Source organism: Dreissena polymorpha, chromosome 7, assembly GCF_020536995.1.
Source record: "Dreissena polymorpha isolate Duluth1 chromosome 7, UMN_Dpol_1.0, whole genome shotgun sequence".
NCBI classification, from domain to species: domain Eukaryota; kingdom Metazoa; phylum Mollusca; class Bivalvia; order Myida; family Dreissenidae; genus Dreissena; species Dreissena polymorpha.
Window position 1 is genome coordinate 40,606,831 of NC_068361.1, and position 26,505 is coordinate 40,633,335.

The 26,505-nt window shown below is 34.6% G+C and overlaps 1 protein-coding gene and 1 non-coding gene across 4 annotated transcripts in view; one reads left to right on the forward strand and one right to left on the reverse strand.

The window, feature by feature from the left end:
• Positions 1-26,505, forward strand: part of LOC127838584 (uncharacterized) — a 149,206-nt gene that overhangs the window by 110,142 nt on the left and 12,559 nt on the right. For all 3 annotated transcript variants that reach the window (XM_052366412.1, XM_052366411.1, XM_052366410.1), the window contains exons 3-14: positions 2,668-2,817; positions 2,977-3,238; positions 3,989-4,059; positions 11,869-11,932; positions 13,063-13,168; positions 13,468-13,641; positions 15,532-15,634; positions 19,931-20,047; positions 22,551-22,614; positions 23,727-23,832; positions 24,129-24,302; positions 26,222-26,324. In XM_052366412.1, coding sequence (XP_052222372.1) covers positions 2,703-2,817; positions 2,977-3,238; positions 3,989-4,059; positions 11,869-11,932; positions 13,063-13,168; positions 13,468-13,641; positions 15,532-15,634; positions 19,931-20,047; positions 22,551-22,614; positions 23,727-23,832; positions 24,129-24,302; positions 26,222-26,324 — 1,459 coding nt within the window. In that variant the 5' untranslated portion in view covers positions 2,668-2,702. The remainder of the gene's footprint in view (positions 1-2,667; positions 2,818-2,976; positions 3,239-3,988; positions 4,060-11,868; positions 11,933-13,062; positions 13,169-13,467; positions 13,642-15,531; positions 15,635-19,930; positions 20,048-22,550; positions 22,615-23,726; positions 23,833-24,128; positions 24,303-26,221; positions 26,325-26,505) is intronic.
• Trnat-ugu (transfer RNA threonine (anticodon UGU)) lies at positions 6,307-6,381 on the reverse strand. Its single transcript has one exon. It is a non-coding gene; the product is annotated as a tRNA-Thr (tRNA).

A 26,505-nucleotide genomic window follows, 5' to 3' on the forward strand; every position in this document is an offset into this window, starting at 1 on the left:
TTTCTTTGTTGATATTGTAAAAATAGCTAGATTTGTGTTTGGAGCTTAGAAGGTAGCATTTCTTTCCGTTAAATTCCATTCCCCATTTGTTGGCCCATTTGTGGAGGTTGTCTAGGTCATTTTGAAGAATTTCATGATCTTTGAATGTGTTTATGGGTCTATAGAGGAGACAGTCATCTGCGAAGAGTCTAATCTGGGACTTCACCCTCTCTGGTAGGTCGTTGATGTGACACAGAAATAGCAACGGTCCTAGCACTGTCCCTTGAGGAACTGCGGAGCCTACTGGAACATGGTGTGATTTCTCCCCGTCTACGACCACACACATTTCTCTGCGGGTGAGGAAGTTCGAGATCCAGGACAGGAGGTTACCCCGGATTCCGTAGTTCTCAAGTTTCAGAAGCAGGCGTTGATGTGGGACTGTGTCGAAGGCCTTGCTGAAGTCCAGGATGATGGTATCGACTTGTTTATTTTGGTCATTGAAGTTAAGTAGATCGTGGGTTGTTACAACTAGTTGCGTTTCACAGGAGTATCCAGAGCGAAAGCCATGATTCAAGGATGTGAGAACTCTGTGTTTGTCGAGGTGGTTTAGAATGTGGTGGCAGATGATATGTTCAAGAAGTTTGGAGGTGACACTGGTAAGGGATACAGGGCGGTAATTTTCAGCCGCGTGACGGTCTCCCTTCTTGTAAACCGGTGCTATGTTGGCATCTCTCCAATCTTTCGGCAATTCTCCAGTGTTGACTGATTGCTGGAAGATAGCGGTTATAGCTGGGGCTAGCTCCGTAGCGCAGGTCTGGAGGACTTTGTTTGGTACATCATCAGGGCCTACGGCTTTGTTGACCTTAAGGTTCTTTAGGAGTTTATGTACGCCTTCTTGACCGATCAAAAGTGTAGGGATGTTTTCGGTAACATGGCCTGAGAGTACTGGTTTCTGTTGTGAGCCATCATCCTTGGTGAAAACTGATTTGAACTGGTTTAGTAAGATTTCAGCTCTGCTTTTGGAGTCGGTGACTAGTTGACCGTTTGAGCGTAGAGGTGCAATGCCGATGTTATCCTGTTTCTTAAGTTTTACGTATGACCAGAATGGTTTTGTATTGTTGGTCTGCAGTCCTTCATTGATTATTCTGTTTACATGCTCCCATTCTGCCTGACGGATTTTTTTCTTACTTTCCTTTTGGAATTTTCTGTAGTTTGTCCAATTTTTTGAGGTTCGAGCTTTTTTGTAGAGTCGTGCTTTCTTCTTTATAACTGATTTTACTTTCCTTGTGATCCATGGAGTTGAGTTTTTGGTTGTTTTCATCTTTGAAGGGATGTTTGCGTTGATGGCTGTATTGAGATCTGATTTGAAGGTATCCTTCAAATAATTTTCTGAAATACTACACACTAATCAAAAGCATACCCATACATATTAAATCTGAAATCAATACAAATAATACACCATGTACTCAAACAATATTTGTAGAAAACATACTTGGAAGAAAAAACAAAACAAATAAAATATTTTACAAACTACAAATTAAAAACCCTACGGAAAACTCCAAAATCCAAAATAAATGGCAAGTCCTTTTTGGAGAAAATGAACTTAATAGGAAACACATATTTACCATGCCATATAAAGCAACTATTGAAAACACACTGAGAAATTTTCAATATAAATACATCCATAGAATTATAGCTACAAATAAATATCTCTATAAATGCAAATTATCTAACTCAAATCTGTGTGACTTCTGCAGTGAAAACATTGAAACTATAGAACATCTTTTTTGGGAGTGCAAACACATCCAGCCTATTTGGAATCAATTAACATCTTTTCTTGAACAACAGCAACTAAACGTTAAACTATCTTTCTTAAATGTAAGTTTCGGAATTAACTCATTGAAATCAATAGACGGTAATAATATTGTGAATTTTATGGTTATATTGATGAAATATTTTATCTTAAACATGAAGTACAAAAAACAAGTACCAAATTTTAATGTTTTTGTCCATAGTCTTAAACTAAAAATCCAGATTGAGAAAGAAATAGCCCTCAGTAATGACACATTACAAATCTTTGAACAAAAATAGAATTGGATTAAATTCTCATAATGTTTTGTCCACTTATATACATTTTCACTCTGATGTTAGTTTATCTTTCTAAAATAGTTTTGTTTATGTCTATATATACATATTTTTTCAATCTGACAAGATCATTGTGAAGAAACAACAAAACACACAAATACAGTATGCTTTCTTCCGACTTTTTACAACTCATCATTTTTCATAACTATTCCTCTGTTGTTCTTTTCTTTTCTCTCTAAAAAAAAATAAAATAATATATATATATATATATATATTTATGAGCATATCTTGTATAACATGTCTGAACTGTATTGCTTTAAACAATCACTGTGTTGTGTGACCATATACATGTTTACATTATATGTATGATATTAAATAAAATTAAAAAAAGAAAAAAAAAATAAAAAAATCAAGATTCAAGGTTAATTAAGACGAATCGAATTTATTTGGATTAAGTTTCATGTAATTGTGTCGATTCATTTTGCGGAAATTACAGAAACATATAAAAATGGATGGCATGAAGCGTAACTTTGTGGCATGTGTTATTTTAATCATTTACTAGTTTGTCAAATGTATCAAATAATGTATTTCCTGGCCTTATAGCAACCAGTTATGATTATGACCTTGCACTCTTGCTGATGAATGATAAAATTGTCAATGAGGAAGTTCAGCCAGCCTGTTTGCCGGATGAAAGTATTCCTTACAATCTTACGGGGCTAAGATGCCACGTCTCTGGATGGGCATTTGATCATGGTATGTTTCTCTGTGTATTACTATGCGTCAGTTAAAAAATATCGCTGTATATTTGGGAGAGCCTCTTACTGATCAGCGGACATAAGTTAAACATTGTTGCATAGATAGAACCTATTGTAAATATTTCAATCATTATACTATTTCTTTTAAATTTGACAGGAATTGCGATGGTGCCATTAGGAGATGAGGCAACCATCATTGAAGCTGCACTATGCGTAAATTTTTACAAATGTGCTGCTGAGTTAGAGCATGGTGTTAACAATTGTAAAAGGGACTCTGCTGGATCACTGGTTTGTAACATCGGAGGCCTATTTTACTTAATAGGGGCTGCTTCATTTGGAAATAAATGTGGCGAAAAAGGGCATCCGGGTGTTTATACTAGGGTTACGGCAATGCTTCCTTGGATTACAACGATGCAAAGGTAAGGTTAAAATACGAGCGTTTTTATGTGAAAAAGCCACACGTATACAAAATGGGTCATAAAAAATACCAGTACTGTAAGAATTATGGTAGCATGCGTTTTATGTACTTTGCAGTGATTTACTCGATAGTTCTTATCCTATTTTTATGATTATTTTTACGGTAAGATTAGATATTGAATATAAGCTGGTCGTGGACATATTGAATATTTCGTTTCAAAGAACAGTTTCATATTCAATACCTCGTTTAAGTATCAGTTATGTCATGGTATGGGTATGACTCTTTGTGACGATGTGATTGTGTTTTAAAAACAATTGTTATTTAACCTATATTTAAACCATATTGTCCAAAAAGTACAAGTAATGTCAATGGTATCTCAATGCACTCACGGCATAGCACCAATCTGGTCTTAGAGAACATGTCAGTCGTTAAATAAATACCTTAGGCTAACTATCATTACTGCCTCTTAGTTATTCCAGTCTGATAAATATTTTACGTACAACCGATAGGTCATCGAACTCTACACAATTGATTTGAACTACTTTTATTGGTATTTCTTAAACAGAGAGCTTATATTGTTTAAGGCTTTGTGCCTTAGATTTTTACCATGAAGGAAAAAATTATTAAAGTGAATATCTCGATGAACACAAAACCAAGAGAATGGTATGGTTCGTGATCGGCTAAGCGTGTGCTGAATGTTATGACGTTGCAACAATAAAATGCTCTCTATCAATCTACTAATTGTTTACAGATGTATGTCACCTGACAAGATTTGTAACCATGTGAAAGACTGCCCCGGCAATGAAGATGAAAAGGGATGTGGTAAGTTGTCATTTTTTTTTATAACATAATTATACAAATGCATTCATAACCGTTTCGGTAAATTACAAATTCATATGGGTAAACAGCACTCGAAAAAGGACAAAATGTTTTTATTTACAGCGACATTGATTTTTCGAGACAGATCTTAACGATCTCAACACAAACAGATCGAGAATGTTTTCACGAAAATAGATGATCACGATTAAAACATACACGATTGGACTTTAAATAGCATGCCAAAGAAATATATACGCGAATTTGATTTACGATTACATTTATTGGCAAATATTCTAGAGTAATTAATTAACAAGTTTTTATAACATTCAGATAGACTACCTCTTTACGAGGTTTGCATTCAAAATATCACCGACTCAATCATTTATCAATGAATCCAGACACTCGCGATGTGCAGTACCTCCGTGTCTGCATATATGCGGTTATTTTCGTTTGTTATCTATAACAAATAATTACATTTACTCATTGACAGAAATAAGAATACTTAAATCAGCACGATAAGTGCACAATTGTTCATATAAGAAACGATTCAATTTAGACTGATGTTCTTTGCACGAAACTCGCAGTCGACGTATTGACTCTAAACCGTTTCTACCACGATGTAACATCATACAAAAATAAAGCATGATCACTTCGAGACCTGATTGTTTAAAGGCAGGTCCTAATTTAAAAATAAGACGTGACAATTACCGTTATTCAGGGACCAATGTCTCGACAATGACTTCATGAAATATCTTACGGGTATAGCTGCATTTAACTATAGTATACACTGAAACACAACAATATATTTTAAGAAACAAATGTTCTCCATTAGAAAATAAGTTTATAAATTGTAATTTCGTGTGTACCAATATCTATTGATATTGATTTATCTCGTCTGTATACACAAACACACAAATTTCGCAGAAATACAATTAAAAACTACTTTGAGGGGTGTGTGGACTCAATTATGTTACTTAGTATTATGTTTTCACTTTCACGAGTTTCACCTGCTTGTATTGTTCTTAATAAATAAATGCAAATTTAGTTTACGCCTTAAATATTTTAAGGTTACACGGGTACTCTATGTGTTTAACGCCTTTCGAATAAACCCTTTTTGTTATCTTTTAGTTTAAGCACATTTTAGCACGAAGTAGTAAAGATCAAGTTACAACTAAGACAGAGGTTACTAATGCAGAAAAATTATTCGCTGATAAAACACGTTCATAATATGTTTTTATGTTATATGTCATTTTTAAAGTATATAAAGTAATTTGTGAAATTTACCTGAAATATATATTTATTAAAGATATTAAAAATCATTAATATATCAAAGATGTGGAATCTTTGAAAGTAAAGCATCGAATGACTATAGCAATCATTCGATGCACGAGATCGACATTGGACTTATTTGTGAACGGGAAAAGGGAGGATTGATCTGAGTATTAGTCAAATTATTAACGTGCAATTGTATGGATTAGGTGAACTGATCTTATCTTTACCTTGAGAAAAACGACTTAAACGACTAAATCGAATAAACAACTGACTTAATTTATATTCCCACAGAATACTCGTGAGTTACCTTTTAAATTAACTAAATATAAAGACACTGATTAAACAATAAAACAACACAACACAGTTTAGTTTAATATTTATTAAATAACTTCATAAATTACTTTATTATAAAACAATGACCTATAACATATTACCTTTCCCGATTTTGATGTCGTCCTCGACATATGCTTCAATGAAATTACCACAGCAACTTGAGACAATAATTCATAACATGTTTATACTTATATCACACACATAATGTACGATAGCATATTTCAAAATCAGAAAACATACTTAAATACATCTTTCAATGCTACTTAAGATACATTCAACTTATTGTCATGATTGACAGGCGATAAATGATTTTTACACAATTTAATCTCCTTTGCGCATCCACGCTGGCATTTTTGTAGCGCGCTTTGTTCTGCGCAGAAATTATCCTGGCTCTCCCGGCATCCGCTTATGTGGTGGAACATACACCGACCTCGACGTACTGCTTGATGACGACAGTACCGATTTCGAGGTATCGGACTCTGCATCCGATGTCTAACGCGTGTATAAAGTTTCCGTTTGAGACGTTAAAGTGACGTCTAGCGGTAGTTGGCGGACTGGTAACAAATGGTTATGGTGAATTGTTTTGACGATGGTTTTGTAACCCTCACGCTGGATACGGCCATTGTCGCCGGTTGGTGAAAAGTGTGCAGTCAGTCCGGGACTCGAACCCGGGACACCTCGCTTACAGGGCGAGTGCTCTCCCGACTGAGCTAACCAGGCCGCCACACATTTTTCCACCAATCCCTCTTAAGTTCGGTACCGTGACATTCTCCCCTGCCAAGTTGGAATTTGTCCTCGAATTCGAGTCACAGGGAACAGTGAATTACTGATCCCGACGAACCCACGGGCAGGTTCTATGGAGAACTGCAAGCGTTTGCAAGCGCCACGGGCCCCACGTTGGGCACCATTGTCGCCGGGTGGTGAAAAGTGTGAAGCCAGTCCGGGACTCGAACCCGGGACACCTCGCTTACAGGGCGAGTGCCGCCACACATCTTTCCACCATTCCCGCTTAAGTTCGGTACCGTGACATTTAGCACATACAGGTTTATAGACAAAACATGAATGTCATAGGTTACATTTATTTGATAAAGTTACCCGACCTTTGGTTACCCGAATTCCCATCTAATTGTTTGTGTTTAGTCAATAGGTTAACTTAAATGAAATTAGGGGCGATCGTTTAACTTGACATTTATACAATTATGGTATAAAATGTTATGTTTTTCAAATAAAGAAATTCGTTATGTCCATAAAAGTTACGCTATCATATGCGGCTTTGTTGCGATCATTTACTGTAGTTCGTATTTTACCCTGCTTTTACACATTATCCAATTAATAAAATTAGGTACATTTAACTGTGAAACACTTAGCGAAGATTATTTTGCTTTAAATTTAATAGAACATTTTACCCACTGAAAAATATATTCATATTCAAGCAATCCAAACTTTTTCCGCGTCACCATCGTTCTCGCTTCGTTTTATCAAGGGAGAAACCACACACATAACTAGACATCGGAAATATGAAAGGGTCTATTAAGATTGACCTAAACTTCCGTGTTGTTATATTTGTTATAGACATATGTTTTGAAGAACGGATTTCGAGGTTTGAGAAAGACAAAATTTTAATCAAAGCGCGGAGAGGTTTAAAAGATGGTCTTCGCAAGAGGAGCTGTAGAAAACTATTCAAGTTTAATCGGTCAATCATTAACGTAACAAAGAATGTTACCAACGCAAAGTATGCTATGACAAACAAGCGTATCTGTATGATGTTACATTTAAACATATGCTTCAGCAATCACTGATAGCTAGTTATACCTTACATACTGCTTTGCAGTCAATCGATGCAGAGTTTTCACTTTTGACTTTCAAGTATCACCTTTAAGTTGGCAATGTTGTTTGTTTCCGCTATATGTCTTGGCGAGTTTAACATTTGTTATAGAATATAAAATTATGTGGGTTAGTTATTGGGATGACAAATTGTATTTCTAAAGCCGGTCAAGATAATAAGTGAATGCCTGCGAATAACTGTTTTGACTCAAATGTGTATTCGTGACCTTTATAGTTTCAGAAAAACGACACGTTTTTATTTATTGAAAACAGTCTTATTATCCATTATGCTTTGCACAAGACAATTTAACGAAGGGTTAGTACTTAAATAAATGACAAATTAATATCATGGTTATTGTACTCCGCACATCCGTTGAAGTCCTATAACATAACATGAAATATCATTTGATTCCATTTAATATTTTTGCGATTTGATCTTCATAATAAAAAAACACTATGTAGTTGAACTATGTAAAAGCAATATACAAAAAACAATAACTCCAAACAATACAGAAGAGAAAGTTAGAGCGCTTGCACTCTGCAGTTACTCAGTATGTTTTCTGTAGATTTATAAAGGCATGTCTATTTTAATATCTTCAATTATAATTGCAATACAATATTGAAAGAGTTGTATTTACATTGTATTCTACACTTCTTTCTACAACGGTTTTTCAATGTAAGAAGCTTAATTGTGTTGCATTAAATACTGTTTGAGTTATACTTTGCAAAAGAAAATTGCAGTAATTAATAACGCAATTACTCAAAAAGGCCTATATCAATACAAAAAGTTTAATTTCGATCATTTTATACTTTAATATGTGTATGATTTGCAGATAAAACAATCGTTGAGTAGCAACTCCGAAAAATCTGAAGAGCGAGTGTTCGTCCTAAAACTGTTTTTTTTATCTTGAAGTAATCTACAAAAAATTACATGAAAGTTCCTTTGAATACATTAAGTTCTTGTAGATTATTGCTCAACACAAGAAACGGATTACACAAAATTCGCAAAGGGCAATTTCCCCAAAAATAATGATAACAGAGTTGTGTTTCTTGTACTCTGAGCTTCAACTCAATGTCATTGATCAATTTACTCATATAATACTAAGGGAATTGTGCTCGTCACGAAAAAAAAAAGGTTAAACGACATTAACCTAACTTCGTTACTCTTGAACAGTGGTATGGCTCTTTTCCATTGTCCTCTTTAAACCTTCTATCATTATATAAAGTATCAACTCAATCACTTAAATCGCTTCAATAGTACCAGAGTTATGTTATGCTCTAAATGAGACGACATACTGACTGACGATGTGATTAGTAAAGACCTACCATTTGGGACCTTATAATTCTGTTATAGTTTTACCAGAAACCACTTTGTACGACCTGGACCTAAACGATAGTCATATGGCCTTGTTCGTGACACGGCGATTAATACAGTTCCATATGTATTGCTTTACCAATTAACTGTCAAGTTTATACAGTGGACGATCACTATGACAAAAGAAGATTTCATCTTTGTATGACTTACATTCTTTATATTGATGACTAAGCTGGTGCATGAAATTTACCTTAACCTGTTTGTTTACCGTAATATTTTCAAAACTGGCTAATATGAGTTTGGGCACATTCAAACAAAAATCAATGAATTTCATCAATCATAGTTGATCCTTAATTCTCATAAAACTGTTTTAGATTGGCGAATAGCGGCTCTGCAATAATAAAACAGAAGTGAATATCAGCGGTAGTTCAATGGGATTTAAAGCAAATACACATATATTTAATAAATACACCTTAAAATTATATATATATATATATATATATATATATATATATATATATATATGACAATTTTCAGGCTGTGAGCAAATCAACCTTAGTTTTACATATAAGTAAATGATATATATATATATATATATATATATATATATATATATATATACTTAAATGTAAAACTAAGGTTGAGTTGCACACAGCCTGAAAATTGTCAAATCAGATTTAAGTGATTGTATTTCATTCACCCGCCATAACACACGTGTGTCAATATTTCTTTTCGTTGTCAATGTTCTCTCTTAATTATTTTCATTTTTTAAATAAAACATTTATTGCGTTCAATGGCATTATTTTCTGCCATTTATCTGCCTCTTAAACCTGTAGAAAATAAAAATGGATGAAAACAAGGAAGGACTATCAACAGCTATATGAATAAAGCAATAATAGCAAGTAAACAAACTATAAATGATTCTTTTCGGTTATTTGTGAGAAAAGAGGAATATAGGGTGAAATAAAGAACAGGTGCATATTCATGTATTTGAATATATATAGCATACAGACAACTGACAAATCCCATTTAATCACTTTTCATCCATAAAACCATTGATTCAATTGACTAGTTTGACACAATTAACTAATTGCGGCCACATTGTTTTATCCATAAGCCAACATTTGAGCTACACGATTGAAAAGCAGAATACATTTAGCCTTTGTGAATGTGCCCATTCACAACACAAAACTACCACCAATAGAATAAATGTAATGTAACATGTATTTTCTATACAATAAATCCCTGCGAGAGTTCAGTTATATGCGATTGACAAAATGTATTTCCCTAGAACAAAAAGCAAAGAAATATCCGAAATCCAAGCACTTCACATGCGATGTTCTCGAATTTAGCGCTATCATTTATCAATTCGCGAATTGCAAACGTGCTTGTATAAACCTACTGTATTTTACATGTGTTTGTTTCAAAAAGGTCTTATGAATAGACAAAAATACATTAATTCAAGCAAGCATTCACCTCTCTAGTTTTTTGTTTGTTTTATGCTTGACGTTTTATTTATGTACGCACCCGGTACCCCGCTATGTTTATATGTACCTAACGCTAGAAAGAACTCTGATTGGTCAGTACGCCTTTAACAAGGCTTGTAGTTTGTTTTTTTACTATTTTAGTCATCACGCTCAGTATGCACATATGAAGGGGGACTATTAGCTGATAAAAGGAACTGCACATATATTTATAATAAAAGTGTTAATACAAGACGTATACAAACAGTAATGAAAACAAATTGGTAAAATTAACACAGTTGTGATTTTTTCTGTAATTAACAGACACTGTGTAATGCTCTTTAATAAGTAAGAGAATTAAGTTTGAAATCAGAATGTGCTGTTTTGGTGTTACAGCGTTGCATGTAAGACATAGAGATTAAGGCAGTAAGAAAAATAGCCCAATTTCAAAAGGATTTGTAAGGAAAGCATTTAGTTTTTCAATAATCATCATTATATCTAGACATATTGCTCCGTATGTGCGGCTATATTGTTGTTGGAGTTGTTTTATCTGAAGTGTAAGCTTGAGTTAAAGTATGGAGTAAAATGCCATCTCGTACACTGCTTGCTGAAAATAGGAATATTGAAGATAGCAACTTGATATTTGGCATGCATGTGTATCTTATGGAACTGCGCATTTTGAGTGGTAAAAGGTCAAGGTCATCCTTCAAGGTCAAAGGTCATATATATGACCTCAAAAAGGCGCAGTAGGGTGCATTGTGTTTCACAAACACAGCTCTTGTTTTTAACAGTTATTTATTTGTTTAAAGCATCGAACAACTGCATAACGTTTTACGAATTGTGTGTTCATCATGCATAAATGTAAACTTTGATAATGATACAATAAAATAGTGTGGTTTAAAATAAGTTTCAATAAAGTGAAGACAGAATAGAAAATGGAAGTGCATATCGTTTCAACTTTATTATTATAAGTTGTGATTGAAGTAAGCGTGTCGTTACTACTAAACTTGTTTTATTATAACTCTTGTTAAAGCTGAAATAGTGTCATCAACTTATTCTTCAAAACGGTTTCAGTTGCAATCGATATTTTAATTAACCCAAGTGTGTGCTACGTTTAATTATAATTATTCTCGATTATTTTGTTGATTTGTTACTCACTTTTGTGATGCTTATGATAAGTGGCTCACGGCAAGTCTCGCCGTGTCAACCCCTTTATTCAACTTGTCGGACAAATTTAAGTTCGCGATTACACTTGCATGATATTATGTCATGTCTATTTTAACAACCATACACTGCACAACAGGGAGACCTTTGTATTGATTATATTGCTTTGCATATTGAATCAATAACGCGTTTCTTTGTTGCGCAACAAGATGGCGGCTAGATAGGGCGGTTTTTGGCGTGACTTAACAATGTTTTCGTTCGCGCATAAAGTTTCGCAGAAAAAATATTTAAACATAATAAAGTGTTTAAAAAGAAATAAACATCCTTAACTAAAATCTACCAGACATATGCAAATAACGCCACCATTTTTTTTTTAGAAATTCTATATTTAACACCTATGCTTTGCTGCCTTTTTATGTAGCAGTTTTACTATTATTACAGGTTTAAAGGAAGGGCAGTGGGTCTCTAAGGTGATAAAGTATTCGTCGCAGTATAATACCGGCTCGTAAGTATCGGCAGGTTGAATATTCATTAACTCGAGCAATTGTGTGCAAGCCGTAGAAGTTATTTGTATGGCTTCTATGGTGACGGGGCATTTAAAAGAAACTATCATAGGAACCAATTGTGCCCTACATCTGAACATATTGTAAACACATACAATAAGAATATTTTCATTAATATATTATTTAAGAAATAATCGACGGGTAACCGTTGTACGCCCTCCTGGTTAAATTCCTACGCATCGGAACTCCATACCGTTGGTTATTACCGCAATAATCAACGGTTACCCGTGAATTATTTCGATTCTAACACGATTTCATTAATAAGTTATCCGCGATTTAAAGGTTAAAAATTAGAATTATATTAACCGAACGACCTCCACTTTTCCGCGAAAACGTGACGTCACCACAACAATTACAATACAATTACGTCGTCTTCATTCATTAAATGTGCGCGGACAGTCAAAGTGACGTCACTTTAAACAACCGTTGGTATATCGGGGTAATAACCAACAGTAGTTTTTCTTCTTTGTATATAGAAAACAAGTCACGTGCCGTGGTAGAATTCTTAATAATATTACCCGTTTTGAATATAGCAGTTTACGCAATTATGCATTTTTAAGTGCATGCTATTTTAAATATCATATTGTTGTGTTTGTGATCTGTTGATGCATGTCATTTATGCTGAAACAATATTTAAGCACAATATTCGCTGCAAAAGTTTGAGGTGTCATGTCCGACTTTGCGTTGTTACATTAACGAAAAACGAAACAAGCTAGTTTACAGGACGTAAAAAGTATATTTAAAATGGATTGCTGATCATCCGCGGTAGAGCGGAATCCTTCATCTGTTTTCATAAACACCCCTCCCCGAAACATTTTTGTTATATTTGCCTCGCTCTGGGAAAAGAAATTAATATATGTGCGTCAATTTAGCCTTTGAAGTCCGCAATGGGTAATAGGGGACGACACAGTCCGCTTGTATGGAATTTGCGTTTAAATGAAGTCTCTTTTCTAAACGATATGAAGTGTCGACCCTGATTAGTAAGTGAGGAATGCATAGGCTAATCGTGGACGACGATTTCACGCGTATTTTCTCCAAGAACGCGTCTCATCTAGTGTAATTTTTTTTTAAGGTGGAGTGCGCAGCAAATACTGGGTGTTCCAGATGTGTACCCTACATACGGGGATCTCAATGGAGCATGGGCCTCACACGACATAGACGCAAACCAGTACTTGGAGGTTGGGAAATTACACTGTTATTGAGCAATTCTATTGTCCTCCTATAGTTAGCTTTATAAATCACTTTTTAAACCAAAGTGTTAACGTCATAGAATAATACCGTAATAGCTTGGAAGTGCGAGCTTTTTTAATAAATCATCGCTTTACAAGCACCGGTTTTTCTGCATTGTATTTCTCCGTTAATACAAATCATACTTTTTGAAACTATTACTGTGTCCTTCTTTAAATTTAAAAAAAATGCAATATCCAATGCTTTGAAACTCGTAATTCACGTCCCATCGTGAAATTTTGGTGTTCAGTTCCAGTTCGTAACTCCCGTTCTCGTAACCAAAGTCGATGTCTACGAGACCTACAATGCTGGCGGTGTCAAGGCAATTAAGTGCCTCGATGTCTCAGGCACGTGGATAACGCTATGGTCGACGCCCCAAGTATCCGTTATTCATTCTGTGAGGATATTCAGTCCATCGTTTATGGTAGGAGAACGAACAGATAATTTAGGTTTAGTAAGTTTAAACCTCTTAACCGGTTTAAACCCGCAATTATTTGCGTGGAAAATTCGAAGGCCCTTGATCTTAGACATAACCGAACTAATGTGCTCTGTCAAACTGTTTGTATAGTCGTGTATCTTACATACGGGTAATTGATTATTTGCAATAAATAAAATACTAGCTTCCACTAATTTCTCTTCTTGTAGTGGAGCATGAGTTTCATTGTTTTGTAATATTTCGTAATAGTCGTGTAGAAAATCTGTAGACTTCATTACTTATAATTGAATTATCGGAAGGAACGCATTAACGTATATCACAACTAACACAAGAACAGTACGTCCTTTTGAAGCGTGGTATTCACATGAATTAGCCTCAATAGTACGTGAAGTCATTGTGAGGGCTCCACGTGGAGAACATGCGCGTGTAACGGACGCTGGTTTCATTATTCTACATAATCGAGTAATCAAGGCTGTACTTAAGAAATAATATTTTTCTGTCATGGTTTGTTGTCGAATAACCCACAGTAAGGAGTATAGATGTGTAGTAATTAAATAATGAGTGCGAAGATAACACGCATCGATACTCCTTACTGTGGGTTATTCGACAACAAGCAATCATAGAAAAAAATTATTTCGATTTTAACACGATTCTGATTGAGTGGTTTCAAGTTTTTGGACGTGAACTATATTTTTTAATTCTCCGCCCTTCTTAGTACAAATTTCACTATTAAGTGACGTCATTGAATTGTACAAACATATGACGTCGTTTTCATTCATAAATATTTCGCAAATGACGTCACTTTCATTGAGATCAAAAATCGTAGAAGCTAAATTACGTCACGTTTATTGATGCTACTGAAAAGCTGACCTGCTATTAATGTTTTCTTAATTACGTTTCCTGACAAATAATATTCTTGTAGGCGTGATTATGCCACTTATCACCACACATACATTTTTTTTTGTTTTATAACATTTATATACATGCTACATTTGTTACATTTCTTTAAGAGCGGGGTTTAGCACGTGCATTTTACTGCCATGTTTTCGTTATTTATTCGGAACTATTTTCGAAACATTAAGCTCCGCCCATAATTTGTTGCAGAATAACCCATAGACGATTTTCTTCTTTGTGTATATGAAATTTGGCACGTGCCGTGTTAGAATCTCTAAACAAATCATCATATTTTACTGGAAGGCGTGTTTTGCACTCAGACTGTTGTTCTGGTTTTATCTTTTAGAGATATTGATGGGTCTGTATAGTACGACATTGCACGGAAAAAGTTACTCTCCACTACGTTTGTGTTCATTGTGTACATGACATGTCTTTTTATTTTTCTTTAATCGATCGATTAAGCTTAAATGCCCTTTAAGTAAAGATATGGTTATTGGTATCTCTATGTACATATTTTTTTCGCTTAAATATGTTGCTTTTACATTGAATTATATGGGGAAAATATTTAGTGTAATGTTACCTTTACACATAAGGCGACTATACAGTAAGAGCGATGAATTCAGTCGCCATGCGCAAGAATATCTATCTCACTACGCTCTTTCAATGTAATCGATTACGTCAGTGCGTTCCGCACGCTATGAAACCTTCCAGCACAACCGTTCTACATATCTGTCGGGTTGCAACACGTTTTCGCAAGTCATCGCCGCATCATTTGTGTACGTGGCGGATGTAGTAAGAACACGCAACTCTGACGTGAAGGAAGTATCACCGCACTATTTTATGAATTCAAGTCGTCTCATACAAATATGCGTGTAGTATATATTATTTTCTCAAAATAATTTTTGCAGTCTAAAAACACTTAGAAGTAATTTAACCGAAAATTCCTTCTCCACCGGTAAACATTGAACGTGGTTCTATTTTCAGTCTACAATTCCTTGTTTCTCGAACCAAATTCGGCTTGATATCGACTGCAGCGTGGCAAACAGCTGGGTGGAGATAGACGCTGTGGGGTTGCATGGCTCCCACGGTGAGTTAGAGAATTGTGATGTTAACAAATAACTGAAATGTATATGCTTTAGTACTCGCTTTATGTAATGCTGTATTTTAATGGCATATATAATTGCTATGTACTTTCAGATAAAAAGCATCGTGCGAGTGAAATGTTTTTTTTTAATCTTCTGCACTGAAACTATGCCAATCGGTTCATTTAAGAATTCAAAATTCACCTCTGACATATCGGATAATAATTACCGCGGCAAACAACAACGTAAAAACACAAAAAGCAATACACAGCCGACATGCACAACTATATAAAATATAATTGTCACTATTTCAGTTAATGCTATTTTCTGACGTTTTGCCTAGCTCTTCCGTTTGTTATCGATTATATCACATATAATACTATTTTAATCCTCAACTAAAATTTTTCTCAAAACCGGCTTTCCGTACTTTTATTTTTGATGCATCGGATTTCGCAATTTATGACGTTTTTCTTGTGACGTGATTTCTCCGTGCTGTAGGTTATATTGGTGACACTATTCCACCTTTAACAGGAGTCATTAAAAACTTAATTTAGTATTAACGACACGCTTACCTCAAGTTTAAATTTAATAAAATGCCTAAGCAATAAAGTTACAATGATATGCACTTCCATTTTTTCTTTTTTTCCCTTTCCTTTCTCAAAAGTTATAAAAAAACAACAACACTATTTTTTAATAACATTTGTATCAAATGCTAACCAGTCTGACCAAAACACGATTAACGAAACCGAAACCGTAATCCTGTCGCAGCGAATTATTGTATTCCTATGGAAGTTTAAATTATGCATGCCAAACACACAATCCGAAATTCCTTTGGATTCGTTCGATGTTTTAAAACATATTTTACTGTTAAATAAAATAACACGTTCGACTTGTCGTCATTAAAATACAGAGTTTAAATATTATTTTTGTTACAAGAGATCCGTATTTCATAACATACAAGGCAAGCAGACGTACACAACTAAATTTTGTATTAACGCCACGATTACCAAAATTTTAAAATTAATCCAATGCTTAAAACAATGAAGTTACAACGCTACGCACTTCCATTTTCTCTTTTTGTTTTTCTCTTCTCTGTTTTACCCCTTCTCTAAATGTATTTAAAACCACACTATTTTTAATAACATTTGTATCGAATGCTAACAATTCTGACCAAAAACACGATTTACGAAACCGTAAGACTGTCGCAGCGAGTTATTTTATTCCCATGGAAGTTTAAAATTTGCATGACAAACACATAATCCGCAGTACCTTTGGATTCTTTCGATGCTTTAAAAAATATTTACTGCACGTCCCACTTGTCGTCATTAAAATCCAGAGTTTGAATGAAAATACGTCACACGAGATACTTATTTAGTATGAACTTACTGAGGGTGTACATCCCATACACCATCAGTTACTAACAGAGTAACTTAATAAATAATATAAAAAATATTCCTTATACAAATACGAATTAGGCATAAGCATCAAAGTAAACGTGGTCTGAATACTAAACACTGACTATTTAACAGCTCTATAAATAGTACATTACAATATTTAAATGCTATGTTAATTTTCTTTGGCATTGAATAATTGTTTTTCTTTCAAAGATTAACAATTGAAATAAATGTGTCACCTGTGGTTTTGACACCATCTTGTTTGTAAATAATTGTCTGGACAGTATCCTATCATAACGTTTTGTGCTGAACAAAGGGGCAATTAAACACTGGGCTTACCATGCTCACACAAAAAGTGTCCACATTGTCGCAAACAAATAAAAAATCATATTAATCCATTATAATTACAAGATAATTGTTTTTGTACTGAAATTTATTCAATTGTGGTGTGGTCAACCGGGATCACCTATGAGAGAATCAGGTGAACCAACCACTGCGCTTATCAGACATCATTCTGATATTAATGTTGCTCAGCTGTACATATTCTGCTAATCTTGACAGAACATTGACAATGCACAGGTTTGCGAAGTTTATGATTTATAATCATCGAGGGGGCGGGAGATATTCCAGACGTAAAACAGTTCATCATTATATGGACAACAGCTGCACAACTGTATGCGGAAAAGGTAGATCAGTATTTTCTATCCAGAACTAACGTGCATAGCAACGTCCGAAATATGCTACGTCCGACTTCTATTCGATATTCAAAAATTCAAGATATCATGATAACTGAAATGTTTTCCTTTAGAAAAAACTATGAAACATTTGTTGTGATAAAAATGATACAAATTAAACCAAATCATTTTAACGGCTAAACAATGAATCCAATATTAAACACATTTCCATTAAAAATATGCCCCGGGTGATGGTCGTTTCGTGCCACTACGCGTTCATGCCACTGATATTTGTGTTGTTTATTTTTCAAGCTAAGTATTTTTAAAGAAAACAAAATGTGTTTGCAAACTTTCTCGCGTGGTAATGGTATATAAAATTCAACTCGTCGGACCAATTCAAGAACACAATGACACTTACCTAGTTTTTTGTCACGCCTATTTGAACAACCAAACACTGCGCAGAATTTGGGCCTCTGTATTGATGATATTTAAACACAATAATTTCTTCGATGATTATTTAATTAGTATAGACCCTCGATCAAGGTTTGTAGTATTACTAGTAATCAACGGAATGAGAGATTAAAAAAATAATATAAGAAAGGCCGCACGCGAACCATAATATGTAACCAGAAGAGGTGTTTATGTCACGATCAGTGCTACTTTCGGCCAAGCCGCCATCTTGTTGCTATTGCGCAATAAAAAACCCACTTTTTTGTGATTTAATCAAAAACTTTCAGATATGACGAATACGCCAACACGTAGATCGCATTCTGCTCCATCAACATGTAAAATGTCAGCAAAAGTTATGGTCCAGTTTTCAATTGACCCAAATCGCGGCTATAACCGGGAGCTTATCGAAGCTTAGACCCCATCAATAGATGACGTCCAATATATCACTCATTCCATACAAACTTGAAACATCTGCCAGTTTTCTTCTTATGTACATATTTGCCAATAAAATAAGATATTAACTTAAATCTTACTTTCAAGAAAAAAATCGTTTATTTATAGCCCCTTCAGTTTGAGATTTTTTCTGTAACTGTGTTTCTTTTGAGTAATGCGTCTGCTTTTAACAGTATTTCGGTCATATCCCAGCGGTAAGTTTACCAGTTTACCTATTCATACTTTTCTTGGTTAGCTTATTAACCTTTTTGATGCACATACTCTAGCCAGTAACTGATTAGTGTCATACTTAAATTAGACATAAGTGGAGATAAGTCGAGAACGTTTTCCATCTTAATTTAAAGAAAATTAACATTTAACGAAAAATACACTTTTTGTATACATGTATATATGTTCACAAAACTATTAGCAATGTATGGTAAAAAGCATCCTGGTTACGGGAATACGTAAGAAGAGTCGAATGAGTGTTTATTCGTGTTCGGCTGTGTACTTGCAGAAGATATCACACTAAAACTAAGACGGGATATTCTATTTCCAACATCATGTTTTTCAGTATAAAATCAACATAAAGGACATTTGTCTGTGCCCAAACATCTGTCTTGGGGGCATTAGTGACTGTGATGCATTTCTAGTTTAAAACCGTCCTTTTATCATTCCAACGTATTTAATGACAAGCTGGATCGAATACTTTGAATGAACGTTTAAATTAGTAATAGCAATAGTTTATTTCGAAAGAAAGGCTGGTTATTTGTATATTATTACCCGATAATATCTTGTTAACGTCGACATTGACATGCCGTAAACTTAAGTGGAACTTCTTATAACAATAACTACTAACACTGCTATTACGCCTTTTTCTAATACGAATGCTATTACCACAACAACTACTAATTCTCCTTCTACAAGTACTACTTCTACTACTACTATTTCTATCATAACTTATTGTTATACTACTATTTCTCCCGCTTCTACTGCTACAACTACTATTAAAACAACAACTAATCCTACAACACATCGATAACAACTTCTACAAAACTAATAATAATAATACTAATAATACTACTAATAATAATTATAATACTAATAATAATATTATTATTATAAATTACAATGATAATAAAAAAAATAATGATACTAATAATACTACTGCTACTACTACTACTACTACTACTACTACTACTACTACTACTACTACTACTACTACTACTAATAATAATAATTATAATTATAATAATAATAATAATAATAATAATAATAATAATAATAATAATAATAATAAATAATACTACTACTAATAATAATGAAGTGAAATAAGCTTCATCCATTTTAGGAATTCCCGCGTGTGAGTTCAAACCATGTCAAAATGGCGGAACGTGTGATGATACACAAGCAGGAGGCTATCAGTGCAACTGTCAAGTCGGCTGGCGAGGGCTCCACTGTGAAACAAGTAAGAGATTTTACATGATTGGTATTTTTGGCGTAAGCATAGGATAGACATATTTCAGCAAAGCAAAATAATTATTGTGTTTAGGTTTGATATAACTGTGAATTTATAAAGTCGAATAAAAATACAGAAGGATATAATCTACCATATTTCAGTCAGAATGATGATTGCTGCATTGAATTAACCTTGACACCAAACCATAATGGCAATCAAAGTCTAGCGTGAACATTCATAAGGTGTAAGATTAAGGCAAAATTTGGCAATGGTTTTCAATATATAATTATTTATTTAAGACACTTTCTGTTCTCAATGGTAGAAAATCACACAATTCGTACATAATCATGTCATATCAAGGATTTAAACCTGTAATGAGCTTCGTGTAACATCGCCTTACGTATAGTCCCCAACATTTCGCATTTTCAACTTGTCTTTAACGGCGCTTGGATCTGACTAAAGTTGTCACAGTAAAATGACATTAACGTGTATTAGATACAAACGATAGGAATTTTCGCTGTGGTAAGTGTTGTATGCATTCTGGCCTTATTTAGATTTTTTAAACTATATAATAAATATTCCCCATTTTCGCATATCATGTAAGCACTCCTATAACTGCTTTTCTGATTTCTTATATAAAGAAGTGAAACTCCGGCTGCTTGAGCAGTATAGTATTCTCATTATATACAATTAAGTGGCCCTTTATTTAAGGCAAGTGAACAATTGCCATTACAGTACAAAACAGCACAACACAAAACAACATAAACCCGTATAAGAATAAAGCTCGGGTCACCGCCTTGGAACGGTCAATGCAAAGAGCATTGTGGGTTTAAACCGGTTTTAGAGCGCTCAACCTCACACTTGGCACAGAAATATTCATGATATATATAAGTTTAAATTAAATCATATCATTGCAACTCAAATTAAACAATAATAAACGGGAATTAAAACGCATTCAATTTAATTACCATTTAATTACTCAATGGTTGTAAAGAGATCAAAGCAACAGAGTTACAACTTTTTGAGGAACGATGAAATGAAATTACGAACAAGTGTCAACTACATCCTTTCTTTTTATAAAAATATTTAAGAATATAACATCATAAAGTTAATATTTCAGATCATCATCGCGCAAAAACAGTAAGTAGCAGCAATAATGGGTGTAAAAGAATCGTATTACATAGCTTTGTTGTTTATGTGACTACCAAAAAAATAAAAAAATAACTATAAATCAAACAAGAAAAGCCCGTCAGAGAGAAAATAATAATAGTTTAACGCTATAAACCCGATGACCTATGCATGTATCCCAAAACAGTGAAAGTGTGTCGTATAATGTAATTTCTTTGACGAAACATTCCAGTTGGAGTTAAATTCTCTGCATGATAAGCACATGTCGGACGTGTTTTTATGCCCCCGGATCGAATAATTGGGGGTAAATTGTTTTTGGCCTGTCTGGCAGTTTTATGCGTGTGTCTGTCATTGTATGTGTGTGTCCCAAAAATTTTAAACTTGGTCATAACTTGTGCAATATTGAAGATAGGAACTTGATATTTGGCATGCAATTGTATCTTATGGAACTGCGCATTTTGAGTGGTAAAAGGTAAAGGTCATCTATATGACCTCAAAAAGGCGCAGCAGGGGGTATTGTGTTTCACAAACACAGCTCTTGTTTTTAACAGTTATTTATTTGTTTAAAGCATCGAACAACTGCATAACGTTTTACGAATTGTGTGTTCATCATGCATAAATGTAAACTTTGATAATGATACAATAAAATAGTGTGGTTTAAAATAAGTTTCAATAAAGTGAAGACAGAATAGAAAATGGAAGTGCATATCGTTTCAACTTTATTATTATAAGTTGTGATTGAAGTAAGCGTGTCGTTACTACTAAACTTGTTTAATTATAACTCTTGTTAAAGCTGAAATAGTGTCATCAACTTATTCTTCAAAACGGTTTCAGTTGCAATCGATATTTTAATTAACCTAAGTGTGTGCTACGTTTAATTATAATTATTCTCGATTATTTTGTTGATTTGTTACTCACTTTTATGATGCTTATGATAAGTGGGTCACGGCAAGCCTCGCCGTGTAAACCCCTTTATTCAACTTGTCGGACAAATTTAAGTTCGCGATTACACTTGCATGATATTATGTCATGTCTATTTGAACAACCATACACTGCACAACAGGGAGACCTTTGTATTGATTATATTGCTTTGCATATTGAATCAATAACGCGTTTCATTGTTGCGCAACAAGATGGCGGCTAGATAGGGCTGTTTTTGACGTGACTTAACAATGTTTTTGTTCGCACATAAAGTTTCGCAGAAAAAATATTTAAACATAATAAAGTGTTTAAAAAGACTTTACACGAAAGAAATAAACATCCTTAACTAAAATCTACCAGACATATGCAAAGAACGCCACCATTTTTGTTTTTCTTTAGAAATTCTATATTTTACACCTATGCTTTGCTGCTTTTTTATGTAGCAGTTTTACTATTATTACAGGTTTAACGGAAGGTCAGTGGGTCTCTAAGGTGATAAAGTATTCGTCGCAGTATAATACCGGCACGTAAGTATCGGCAGGTTGAATATTCATTAACTCGAGCAATTGTGTGCAAGCCGTAGAAGTTATTTGTATGGCTTCTATGGTTACAGGGCATTTAAAAGAAACTATCATTGGAACCAATTGTGCCCTACATCTGAACATATTGTAAACAAATACAATAAGAATATTTTCATTTATATATTATTTAAGAAATAATCGACGGGTAACCGTTGTACGCCCTCGTGGTTTAATTCCTACGCATCGGAACTCCATACCGTTGGTTATTACCGCAATAATCAACGGTTACCCGTGAATTATTTTGATTCTAACACGATTTCATTAATAAGTTATCCGCGATTTAAAGGTTATAAATGAGAACTATATTAACCGAACGTCCTCCACTTTTCCGCGAAAACGTGACGTCACCACAACAATTACAATCAAATGATGTCGTCTTCATTCATAAAATGTGCGCGGACAATCAAAGTGACGTCACTTTAAACAACCGTTGCTATATCGGGGTAATAACCAACAGTAGTTTTTCTTCTTTGTATATAGAAAACAAGTCACGTGCCGTGGTAGAGTTCTAAATAATATTACCCGTCTTGAATATAGCAGTTTACGCAATTATGCATTTTTAAGTGAATGCTATTTTAAATATCATATTGCTGTGTTTGTGATCTGTTGATGCATGCCATTTATGCTGAAACAATATTTAAGCACAATATTCGCTGCAAAACAACGAAACAAGCTAGTTTACAGGACGTAAAAAGTATATTTAAAATGGATTGCTGATCATCTGCGGTAGAGCGGAACCCTTCAACTGCTTTCAAAAATACTTCTCCCCGAAACATTTTTGTTATATTGGCCTCGCTCTGGGAAAAGAGGATTAATACATGTGCGTCAATGGTCTTCTCAGATTAGCCTTTGAAGTCCGCAATGGGTAATAGGGGACGACACAGTCCGCTCTTATGGAATTTGCGTTTAAATGAAGTCTCTTTTCTAAACGATATGAGGTCTTTGCGGAAAGTGTCGACCCTGATTAGCAATTGAGGAATGCATAGGCTAATCGTGATAGACGATTTCACTCGTATTTTTCCAAGAACGCTACTCATCTAGTGTAATTCGTTTTTCAGGTGGAGTGCGCAGCAAATACTTAGTGTTCCAGATGTGTACCCTACCTACTGGGATCTCAATGGAGCATGGGCCTCACACGACATAGACGCAAACCAGTACTTGGAGGTTGGGAAATTACACTGTTATTGAGCAATTGTATTGTCCTATAGTTAGATTTATAAATCACTTTTTAAAACAAAGTGTTAACGTCATAGAATAATACCGTAATAGCTTGGAAGTGCGAGCTTTTTTAATAAATCATCGCTTTACAAGCACCGGTTTTTCTGTATTGTATTTCTCCGTAAATACAAAACTTACTTTTTGAAACTATTACTGTGTCCTTCTTTAAATTTTAAAGAAATGCAATAGCCAATGCTTTGAAACTCGTAATTCACGTACCATCGTAAAATTTTGGTGTTCAGTTCCAGTTCGTAACTCCCGTTCACGTTACCAAAGTCGACGTCTACGAGACCTACAATGCTGGCGGTGTCAAGGCCATTAAGTGCCTCGATGTCTCAGGCACGTGGATAACGCTATGGTCGACGCCCCAAGTATCCGTTATTCATTCTGCGAGGATATTCAGTCCATCGTTTACGGTAGGAGAACGAACAGATAATTTAGGTTTAGTAAGTTTAAACCTCTTAACCGGTTTAAACCCGCAATTATTTGCATGGACAATTCGAAGGCCCTTGATCCTAGACATAACCGAACTAATGTGCTCTGTCAAACTGTTTGTATAGTCGTGTATCTTACATACGGGTAATTGATTATTTGCAATAAATAAAATACTAGCTTCCACTAGTTTCTCTTCTAGTAGTGGAGCATGAGTTTCATTGTTTTGTAAAATTTCGTAATAGTCGTGTAGAAAATGGAGACTTCATTACTTATAATTGAAGTATCGGAAGGAACGCATTAACTTATATCACAACTAACACAAGAACAGTACGTCCTTTTGAAGCGTGGTATTGACATGCATAGGCCTCAATAGAACGTGACGTCATTGTGAGGGCGCCACGTGGAAATCATGCGCGTGTAACGGACGCTGGTTTCATTATTCTACATAATCGAGTAATCAAGGCTGTACTTTTGTTGTCGAATAACCCAAAGTAAGGAGTATAGATGCGTAGTAATTAAATCACGAGTGCGAAGATAACACGCATCTATACCCCTTACTGTGGGTAATTCGACAACAAGCCATCATAGAAAAATATTTTTTCGATTTTAACCCGATTCTGATTGATTGGGTTCAAGCTTTTGGACGTGAACTATATTTCTTAATTCTCCACCCTTCTTAGTACAAATTTCACTATTTAGTGACGTAATTGAATTGTACAAACATATGACGTCTTTTTCATTCATAAATATTTCGCATATGACGTCACTTTCATTGAGATCAAAAATCGTAGAAGCTAAATTACGTCACGTTTATTGATGCTACTGAAAAGCTGACCTGCTATTAATGTTTTCTTAATTACGTTTCCTGACAAATAACATTCTTTGTAGGCGTGATTATGCCACTTATCACCAAACATACATTTTTTTGTTTTATTACATTTATATACATGCTACCTTTATTACATTTCTTTAAGAGCGGGGTTTAGCACGTGCCTTTTACTGCCATGTTTTCGTTATTTATTCGGAACTATTTTCGAAACATTAAGCTCCGCCCATAATTTGTTGAAGAATAACCCAAAGACGATTTTCTTCTTTGTGTATATGAAATTTGACACGTGCCGTGTTAGAATCTCTAAACAAATAATCATATTTTACTGGAAGGCGTGTTTTACATTTTGACTGTTGTTCTGGTTTTATCTTTTAGAGATTTTGATGGTTCTTCACTTCTTAATCCCTGAAATATTAAAAAGTAAGAGACTATACATATAGAACGACATTGCACGGAAAAAATTAATTACTCTCCACTACGTTTGTGTTCTTTGTGTACATGACATGTCTTTTTATTTTTCTTTAATCGATCGATTAAGCTTAAATGCCCTTTAAGTAAAGATATGGCTATTGGGATCTCTATGTACAAATTGATCCTTTTTTCGCTTAAATATGTTGCTTTTACATTGAATTATATGGGGGAAATATTTAGTGTAATGTTACCTGTACACATAAGGCGACTATACAGTAAGAGCGATGAATTCAGTCGCCATGCGCAAGAATATCTCTCTTACTGCGCTCTTTGAATGTAATCGATTACGTCAGTGCGTTCCGCACGCTGTGAAACCTTCCAGCATAACCGTACTACATATCTGTCGGGTTGCAACAAGTTTTCGCAAGTCATCGCCGCATCATTTGTGTACGTGGCGGATGTAGTAAGAACACGCAGCTCTGACGTGAAAGAAGTATCACCGCACTATTTTATGAATTCAAGTCGTCTCATACAAATATGCGTGTAGTATATATCATTTTCTCAAAATAATTGTTGCAGTGCTTTCTTAAAACGCTTAGAAGTCAATTAACCGAAAATTCCTTCCCCACCGGTGAACATTGAACGTGCTTCTATTTTTAGTCTACAACTCCTTGTTTCTCGAACCAAATTCGGCTTGATATCGACTGCAGCGTGGCAAACAGCTGGGTGGAGATAGACGCTGTGAGGCTGCATGGCTCCCAGGGTGAGTTAGAGAATTGTGATGTTAACAAATAACTGAAATGTATATGCTTTAGTACACGCTTTATGTTATGCTGTATTTTAATGGAATATATGATTGCTATGTACTTTCAGATAAAAAGCATCGTGCGAATGAAATTTTTTTTTTAAATGTTCTGCACTGAAACTATGCCAATCGGTTCATT